General features: G+C 42.6%; 1 protein-coding gene across 1 annotated transcript; it reads right to left on the bottom strand.

The window, feature by feature from the left end:
• Nucleotides 1-251: 251 nt before the first annotated feature.
• Nucleotides 252-2,444, bottom strand: LOC128719069 (transcription initiation factor TFIID subunit 6-like). The gene is made up of 3 exons (XM_053812689.1): nucleotides 1,587-2,444; nucleotides 705-1,518; nucleotides 252-583 (listed from the first exon to the last, which is right to left on the bottom strand). Exons 1-3 carry the CDS (start codon nucleotides 2,442-2,444, stop codon nucleotides 252-254), a joined length of 2,004 nt encoding a protein of 667 aa, XP_053668664.1.
• Between the last annotated feature and the right edge of the window lie 8,046 nt (nucleotides 2,445-10,490).

Here is a 10,490-nt window from a genome sequence, read left to right as displayed (position 1 = left end):
CCATGTGCTAGTTTAAAATATGCTAAATATATACATCTATTAGTGCAAATCTAGTTGTACCACTGTAAAGAATTTATTCTTGTCTGTTTTTTTTTTACTTTATCCCTCTAGTGTCGCTCGTTTTGGCATGTTGGGCGCGGTTCTATTGCGATCTCAATCGGTACATGGTTTTAAATTATGATTTTCAAATTTATTACTTTTACGAAAAATATGTAAAAACAAAAATCCCAAACGACGGGACTACATGGTACTTATTCTAAATGCGATAGGTCGTCTAGTTCGGGAGGAACTTGAATGATATCGTCCTGTACCTCCTGCATGTTACCACCAGTGCCGGTAGGTATGTAAGCCGTTGGTTTGGCAATTATATTGGCCGCCGGTCCGGTTTGGGATTGATTTATGATGACCACCTTCTGGCCAATTGCCGTACCACTCGCTGATGGCACATTCGGTCCCGTTGCAAGCGTTCCCGATTCCAGCTTGATCATGCTCGATTGCAATTGTACAGCGGTACCGGTCGTTGCTATGGGCGTACCGCTGGATACGCTGCTCTGTCGCTGAATGATGGGACCTACAAAATCGTCTACATCTCAGTAAACGCGGTAATTGAATGTAAACAAACAAAACCAAATAAAACAAAACCGAACGGAACGGAACAGCAAACGAAAACGGAATAATAATGACAAATGATGTAAAATGCATACCTTGCGAAGGAGAAGGTGTTTGCGTTCGTTGCGGTACTATAACAAACTTTTGCTGTGATTGCACTTGCGCCATACCGGACCCACCCGTTGCTGTTGCTGGTCGCTGTATTGAAGCTGTTGCTGCCATCGTTTTGGCTATGGTGGACGACTGGGGTGTGTGGGGTCGCGATGGTGGTGCCGCCGATAGGACTATCGTGTTGCTACTGTTGCTGCTAGTACTCACAGTAATAGAGGTAGTAACCGATGGTGCAGAACTTGTCCCAGATGGACCACCCGATCCGGGTGCTCCCGATGAGGGTGAAGCAGAACGGGCCTTAACCACCGCCTGGTGTAGCGTTTGTCCCAAGCACCCGTAATCTCGCTTATAATCTTCTACCAAATCGGGGGGATTGCGGAGCGTTTTCAGTATGGGTGGTACGCCCTTCAGCAGCATTGTCCGAATGTGACCAGCGGCAATCTTGTCCGTGTTGCTAATGTTGCTAGTAATACCTTGAAGCAGTGGTTCAACGCGCTCGGAGATAAATTTGAGTCGCGGTATGATGAACACCTTGGTAACTTCCGTCCCCAGCTCGGACAACCCCTGCAGGGCTCCATACATCGACGATAGTGGTGTCTTGTCGTTTTGCAGTGCGGCACTGAACAGTCGCGTCACGCGCGTTTGCAGATTGTTTGTGGATGTGTTGAACGTTTTACAGATCTGTGCCATTAGCCGGGCGGCGAAGTCACGCAACGCCCAGTGATTGTCCAGTTCCGGTCGCATACAAAGCTGCCGCGATACGATGCACGTTGAAACACAGGGAATGAGTTCGTGGAGCTAAAAATTAAAGAACCAATCGAGACATTTTAAACGTTTTGCTGCAAAATACGGACTATAACACCTACATATTTCTCTAGATAGAGGGCAGGATTGTCCAGCAGGGCGCGAACCATTCGCATTAGATAGATTAACAGGGCGAGATTGTTTTGGACCACGTTCACCTTTACGCCTTCCGCGATAAATGTACACATTCGCGGAAGCATTTCGTGCAGACCCGGATCGCTGGACAGCGATGTCAGTGCTTCGGCCCGTCGTGCCTCATCCGATCCGACACAGGCTTCCGTGATTTCCTTGTAGTAGAGCTGCTGCTCGACGGAAAGTTCGTGTTGGGCCAGCTGCTTCACCTGCACCGTTTCCGAGTTCTTTAACTTGTGCTTGTTAATGGTCGGTTTGCCGGTCGTATCCTTCAGGTTTGTTTTGTCCAGCTTATGAGCAGGATTGACCGAATCCAGTGCTTGCACATCCTTGGACAATGGGGGTGGATTCTCCGGCACGGTCGGTTGCACGCCTTCCACCGCCAGCCAGTGAGCACGTAGCGACGCTTCGAGCGGAATCTTGGGCGACTGGCCCTGCACCACCTCCGTCAAGTCGACTTCCTTCTCCTCGATGAAATGCAACTCCCGTCCACCGCCAGAAGCGAAGCGGAAGGGAATGAAATCACGTGCCACAAAGCCGTACTGTGGCTCGATGTTTCGTACCTTCAGCGAATGGTCAATGTCGGCGATGGATAGCTTCATGCGCTTCGAGTGATGCATAAACTTGACGGCGTCCTGCACAATCTGCTTCAGCTTGAAGGATACATCGTCCGCCAGTTCTTTGGCTGCATCATCCGGCAGGCTACCGACGCCGATGCTCTCCGCAATAACCTTCATCGATTCGAGCGAAAGTGTGGAACCGTACATAGTTTTATCGCGGTCGCCCATTTTTTCAACCCGATTAACGTTTGGTTTCACATAAATTCAAATAAACAAACAATAACGGCAGGAAGTGCAGTTCCAGCGAAGCCAACAATACTGCTTTGTTTTTTTCTGTACGCCTGAACACAGCACATCGAAAGTGGCACCCAAACAACAAATCTGTACTTTGACAGTATTGATTGACAGCCGCACATATTTCAGAGGGTTGTTTGGACATTTTTCACGCCACAAAGAAACATGTTAAATGTTATTACGTTATTACGTTTTTACTTTCTTTAAATATATTTTTCCTGCTTTGTTATTTTCAAATATTTATTCAGTCATTTTGGAACACACAAATTTGCTTGTTTCAGAAAGCATTTTTAGTTTTTTTTGGCTGTGAGCAATATGCAATATTACAGGGTTTTACATCTACATACAATCGAGTATTCCCAAGTGTGCTAGATTCTACTGTTTTAGTATACATGAATCCTTCAAGTAACTGTGTACTATTTTAGTATTCACCGGCAAACTAGTTTGTTTCTTCTCATGACAAATCAAGTTTAAAATTCTCATTCAAACCGTTTTTCTGTAGCACTTTCTAACTGGCTGGTTACGTGGTACAATTGAGTCCAGTAAGTTAGTTTTAGAAAATTAGAATTGAATTGATGAACTGCAAAATTGTTACGTGGTAAATAATAAAAATATATGCGAAAAAATCTGAAAAATTTTGGAAAGTCAATTTAAGATTTTTATTTGATTCTTATCTGATTTTGTTTCACACGACGTTTAGCTATGCTTGTTGGGTACCCGGCTTCCGCAGAGATGTCAAATGGTCACTCAATATGCTGTACAGTGCAGTACAGAAAAAATACCAAAGATACTAAAGAAATACAGAAAAATTGATTTTAAACTCTATGCTAGGCTAAATTGCGACCATTATGTTTTACTGTTTGCTGAAAATTCTTCCAAAGTTATTTTGCAGTACAGTTACTGTCCAATATTCGGCAAATTAATATTGTAACATATCGTTCGAAAGGATTCGCTGGCCGTATCTGGTTCGAATTGAGTGTCGTTCGAAACCGAACTGGTCTGTCAACAAAAATTTTTCCCCCGCCCGGCACGGCTAGCGGGAAAATCGCATCGGCCTTGGATTGCGTTGACTGCGTGAGTGGCTGTCAAACAGCATGGACGCGTGAGTTCCGTTGCCGACGACGAATAATCATCGCTTTGGTCCCATTTTTCCAATTTCATCGTTTTTGTGTTGATTGGCTCGTGGTGTGACGGGTGTGTTTTCGTTAATAGCTTCGACATATTGTGGTCTGAAGCGTCGTGCGCGATCCTTCCGGTAGATCGAAAAGCCAAAGGTCGATCGATACGTTCCCCAAAATCCCGGAATCACCTTCCTGCCTTCTACTGCTGTTTCCACCTTCCTTTCGGTGACAGTAAAACCTACCAACCGGGCCCACGGAGACAGAGCAAACCAACCTTTTTCGCCGATTCGCTCCATTTCCCGGGGTCACTTTTCCTTGGTCACCCAACTCCCGTACCAGGGTACAAACCTCGTATCCGTCGTGTCGAAAAGTGTACATCATATAGCGGACCGCGTGTATCTTTCCTGTGCAGTACGCTTTTCCCCGTCTCTGTGTGTTCCGCGTGTGCGCGCCTTTGCCGCATGTAAGAAAGAGCGAGACGTCCGACAGAACTTGCTGCAAGTAGTGCAAAAATCGGTTCCCGGCACAATCGTGCGTTTCCTCGTGGTGCCCTAATCCGGAACTGGATTGGTTCAGGAAAAAAGAGATGTTCAACACAGTGGCCACAAGCATCCAGGTATGTAGTAGCGGATCGCACGCATTAACAATTGCGGTTTGCATAAAAAAATTGCATCTTTTCATGGCCGCCTCTGTTTGTGCCGTGTTTGTTTTCGAGTGATGTATCCGTTTTGACGTATAGGTTAGCTTCGAGAAATCAAGCGTGGATAAAGTGACGTTTGATATCGCTCGTTCATTTTCGGAACTTTTCCCTGTTGATAAAGATTGTTTGCGGCGCATTTTATTGACCGGATGTTAAATTCTTTGCATGCTATCCCGAGACTGTTTGGAAATAATATAACATTTCTCACATGTTAGCATATACGGGTTGGTTTACATGTTTAGCTTCTCATCCTTAGTTCAATCGATAACCAAGACCTGCTGCAATACAATGTTGAGCTAGAAAAGGTCAGAAAAAAATGTATAAATAAACCAAACTGCATGGCCATAAACCGTTCATCGGGCCTGCGAATCGGTGAAATTCGTTCAATATTAGTAGTACGATAACACTAAGCACGGCCGAGCATATGATTTATTCTGCTGATAGGACCCCGCAAGTGTTCGTTCCACATTCCGGGCACAACTTTCCCCCGGACTAGGCACTAGGCGAAGGTGGCAAATATGTTTCAGCTGAAGGAATTAAACCAAGTTATGTGCCACCGTACTGAAAAGAGCCTACGAAAGCACGATAGAAACCTTGAAATTTTGGACAACAGCTGTCGTAACATAGTTCGCACACGTTCTGCTGATGCTACCGCTAGCACGTACTCCGCAACACATACCGATGTTCCCTCGGTTGTTTGCGCCTGTCCCAAAACGGTTCGTCGCCTACTTGTAGCCTGCTGCTGCTTGTGCAACATGCTTTTTTACGCGGTATGCACATACGTTTGGTACAGAACTTTCTATTTCATCATGACTAAAAAAACAGTTTGACAACAGTTGCTCTTATGGAAACATTTTCCATGGCATGCTTGATGTGTGGAAAGCGCTTTTGCAAGTTGTGGTCGGAAAATTGTAATGGAAATCGTTGAACAACGATGCTAGTGATAAACAAAATGCTTTTATATGAGTGCTTGCTATTATCCAGAATTAAAGAATTGTTCTATTGCACTAAACGTACAATAAAGTTGAAATTTACAAATATTCCATCCATTACATAGAATTTAAAGTTCCAAGTATTGCTCGTTTGGATTAGATATGGAACAACGCTTTCATGATGGACGAAAATGCATATCTTTCGCTTGTATTCGCTCAACCATGGTTTGCACTTGCTCAGCATTGTAGCAGAATGAATCGGAATGGTAATATCAATTACCGCAATTCGTCCCTAGTTTCAAGGATGAAGCAAGGGACTACAATTATTTGCATTTCTGTGCGGTTTTTCACTCAGCTCGCTCAAATCGGGAATTGGAACAAGTTCTAACCGCATCATCCTTGCGTTCGATTAATGGTCGGTGATGGTGAACGGCGGTACGCTAAGGATGGATGACGTAATGGTATTTGCGTCATCACTCCCCTTAGGATTACTAGTTCTACAATCCCCGGGCATGTATTACAGTGTGTTGATGGGTCGCACCGAAAAATAGCTGGTCACGGGACAGAGATTTCCGATGGCTGAATGTAAATATGATACCACCGGACGGTTGCCCCGTGTCGATGTGGATGCTATTAGTTGGGGCGTTATGTATTTTGAAAGGGCTGAAAGTTCTTATGGTTTTGTTGAATTCATATTGTATAGCGCATAATTAACTTTATTACTTTTGTAAAAATCTTGTAATATATTTCCCCATCTCTAGGGTGTACTGTTTCTAGTTCCATTCGTAAAAAAAACACATCTTCTTGGCTACGTTTCGCTTTCACTAATGCTGAAAAGGGATCCTTAGTTCTAGCCATGGTTATACATTTGCACAAGCGACATCTAATATTTCACAATCTGCAAGTATTATTAGCGCACGGTACACTGAGTCATACGCATTAGACGGGAATAGATTCGAACAAAAGGTATGCATATAGGCGAATAAATCATTGTTAGCTACGCTTCAGCAAATCACGGCACGTTGTTTTCCCTTTTCTAGACGAAAAGTGTACCGCCAGCCGTAAGCAAACCTCTAAAAAAGCAACTTCCGATGGATATACATCCTGTCACTCCCCGTTCGCCCATCATTTCAACGCGTGTGGTCCGGTGCGCTACCCCGGTTGAATACCGAACAGCAGCGCAACTGTTACGTGGGAAGCCCTCCCGCCTTCCGAGTGACATTTCTCGTGCACCATTCTCGTGGACAATGGTAGCCTTTTTTTTTTTTGTTTTCAGTTATTCTCTGCTACCCACCGGCAAAAGTGTGGTGAAACAGTAATGGGTTACCGTTTGCAAATGTCAAAGCTCACGATCCGTCCATATAGTCAATGCAAATGCTTTCGCCGTTCTTTCGGTGAGATGATGATGTACCCTCGGTATGGCAAATGGGTTGAGTGCATTATGGGAGCACTGGGAGAATCCATTTGATACAATTCAGTTGTTTTTTGATTTTTGATTTTGAAGATTTTTGCGTAGTTTGCCATTTGTGATGAGTGTATCATAAAGCACTCTTAAAGCTACAGATATGGATCTAGTTTAGTAAATGTTTGTTTAATCATCTCTATTAAATCAAATCTGTTTTAATCCTTAAAAGAGAAGTTACATGTTTGTTCTTGTGTATTACACCTTGTCAATCAAGGTCAAAATGCTGAACATAATTTTTTAGTCAATTCAACAGTAGGCATGTGTGTTTCACATATTGTTATTGGAATATTACAATAAATCGTTCTAAACATGCGTTCTTCATGTTGTGTTTTGTGAAATTCCTTTCTACGATGCATTATTCATTGGAAAACAAACTTATTTGGGTTTAAGTCCTCACGCACCGTCCATTAAGGTACAGTTAGGCACCGCGCATACAGCGAATACAGAGTTTAGACGGACAAACCTCTATTTTAAAAATAATTATCAAGGAAAATTCTCTTTAAATAAGGGGTTTTTAACAGTAATTTGTGATTTTTCGTTGTTGTCATGATTACAAGTAGTACATAGTTTTTTGCATGTATTGCTTCAACTCCTACAACTGTCTACCATAATGCAGGCTGAGACAAAACTTTTTGGCAAATCCCTGCAATAAGCTGTGCTGAAGTCAATCAACCACATCATATTCTATGCAATGGTAAACCACACTTAAATGGGTTTTCCACAACAACAACAAAAAGATCTTTTAAAGGTTTAGCATTTGATGGAGCAACATATTTGAAATTTATGTTGCAATCCACCTGCAATTCGCCTTTATTGTGTACTTCTGCTGAAAGTAACAGCCGTATCATCCCATTTTACGGCGCTTGTAACTGTAGCATCTTAATATTTGATGCCTTTTCTTTTATTTTTAGTTCCGCCTGCGAGCAGCGCCACAGTGCTGTCTGCAATTCCCTAATGTACTGGCAGGACTCGCAAGCGGGCGGTCGGTTGTGAACAGTTTCGCTTCATCTCACCCGATTTTGTTGGCAATTTCAGCTATTCCCGTGTCGTGGAGATACGCTAGCACAAATTAGCCAAGTGTCAGCTCAGTGTAACGCTGTTCCCTATCGATATCTGTATGGCGTCTGTCAAAACACTTCTAAATTAATCGGTTGGCCGTATGCCAAGATGATTCTAATCGGCAAAATATGAAAATAGGATTAATGGTGTGGGTTTGGGTGCCTTGGTTGCTGACACTAAACAGCCAATTTTTGTACCTCGAAGAAAAAGAAAAGAATTCAAAACCACAGGCAGAGGTTAGGTGCCATGGTGGTTGGCATGCAATACCCACCAGATATGGCAACAACCAAATGTAGAGAACTCTTGCCAGAGGAACATTGGACAGGATAATGTTCTTTTTTTTTCTTTCGTTCCTTTGCATTAAAATTTTTCGCTCCTTTCAGATTAACGTGCGATCGTTGCAAATAGTTGACCAAATGGTGTGTGAAATCTGAATCGACAGCAGGCAGGCAGCTTTCGATTAAAGTTCCCACCAACAGCCGCGTGCTTGTCCCGGTGTCAAAGCAAAGCCGTCCCTTGTATGGCAAATGGAGACGCCTGGTGGCGCTACCGGGACGTAACTGCGAGAAATAATGACGACGCAGGGCGAAGCAACACACAGCACGTGTGTGCCGTACGGTTGTAAACAATTTCTTCTCCATCCCTGTAGTTTTTGCTAGGATTTTGGGGCTTACGCCATGTTACATACCATTAACGGGGGGGTATAGCATTGCACAACATATATTGTGATACGGGGATTATTAGGTGCCGTTGGAAAACAGTTAAAGCTTTCGCCTACATACTAAAATGTCTATTTTGTTTCATTCTTGATGTATACACTCAAAGGAATGTACAACCTGTTGCTGTGGAAAGCATTCGTATAGTTGTCATTGTGGTGTCTGTCTATTCGATTCGATTCGATGTACTTGCAATATGTCAGATAAGTTACAACAACGATAAAATCAACGATAAGTTCACCAACGGTGAACACTTCGTGTACGGTGCAATTCATCACATAGATTTCATCATCGTAGGGCGTAATTTGTATAGCGATATTTCCAATCAATTTAACGATTTGTAGAAAAAAATGGTTTATAGAATAAATCATGTTATACTCCTCCTTTCCGCCTGGTTGCTTCTTCGTAATGGCTCTATAACAAAAATGAAATTTCATTGTTATTATGTTCACCGTTGGAACCACCTGAGCTTTCAAGGATACGGTTCCCAACCCCAATGCTGCAGCACACCAGGTGTGGGTATCGATTTTGTTGCCGAGCAACGGGAGATATTGAACGCCCGCAAGTTCAAGGACTACGTCAGGAGTATGAAAATATCAGTAGCCTACCAGCCGCATGGCGCCATACCTGCACCGGTTGCGTGCAATTAGTAATCGTTTGTCGGTGTGCTCATTTATCCGTTACGTGCTTAGGCTTATGCATCTAATTTTCAAAACTACAGGATTGGGTTGAGTAAATTATTCGGCTTAAAGCTTTTTGCACGGCTGAGAATTGTTGGATGTTTTTCGAATGGTGCATGTAAGCTTTTGTATCAGTAGCCCGGTACAGTAACTGCACTTTGACATACCACTGCTCACTGTACCTTGCTAAGCTGTACGTCTTCTCCATCACCCTGGATGCTAGAGATGGAAAATTTAATTCTTTTCAAGGATTTTAATCCTTGTTAACAATTTAGAATGAAGATTTAACCCTTAACCTCACTGTACAAGACTTCAACAATCGCAAATTAACTTTTGTGGGAGTTAAACTCGCGATTTAAATCGTGAGTAAAAGGTTTGAACCATGAAGAGTTTAATCTTAATTGTTTTGAATGATTTTATTTTCTGTCAATGAGTTAAATCGCAGAGAGTTATAAATATTCTTCTTGGAGATTTTAATTAAATAACTCCCTGGAAAGATTTAAATCATTCCTTCATTCTGAATCATTGTGCACTTTGCTACTGGATTCTTTGCGGAATCGTCTTCGATCGTCATCCAGCTCTGTTCCATCGTTTCCATCTCTTCCAATCCAGCAACTACGTTAGGTTAAGATATGATGGTTAGGTTAAGATGAAGTTCTCTTCCATTCTTTTGCGGGCCGGTTTGAAGTAACTTTTTGAAGGCCTCGAGGACCATATGTCCCAGTCCAGTCTATGTGTCTAGCTCAATTATGCCATGAGCTGACCGTTTTGCACCCCATAGTGCTTACTGATAAGATTGTATGTTGTTTTCGCCGAGCGTAGCATTGTTCGCTACCCCCTAAATGGCGGCAATTAGCAAAACTTGCTGGTCGAGACGTTCTGCTATCTGTGCAAAGTTTGTAATTCACTGTTAACAAATTCATGCTGTGATGCCTATTTACGAAAAGTAAGTGAGTGAGTAGTGTAACGAATATATTTGGTTATTCGAATCTACTCAAGAAAGTTGAAAAAAATCCAGATATTGTTTCAACTTTTCAACTCCAAAGAACCTGTCTTTTAATAAGACTTTAAGTCATTTAATTAAGATTTTGCAAAAAAAAAAAAATATCTGTTTGGCAGACCTTTTTGATAGATTTGTGCGCGCTCGATCAAATCACCGTGAAGTCACGTGAACTGTTCAATGAAAGTCTCTTGACCTCAAGCAATGAAAACCAAACGCTTGCTGATTGACACTAATTTGAAATAAATCATTGCCATTGGGGTTTAAAGTTGCTGTTCCGCCTTTGATGAGCAATTACCAAGTACGT

Source organism: Anopheles marshallii, chromosome 2, assembly GCF_943734725.1.
Source record: "Anopheles marshallii chromosome 2, idAnoMarsDA_429_01, whole genome shotgun sequence".
Classification (NCBI taxonomy): domain Eukaryota; kingdom Metazoa; phylum Arthropoda; class Insecta; order Diptera; family Culicidae; genus Anopheles; species Anopheles marshallii.
Note: the sequence above shows the minus strand (reverse complement) of the source record. Positions and strands in the feature narration are given on the sequence as shown.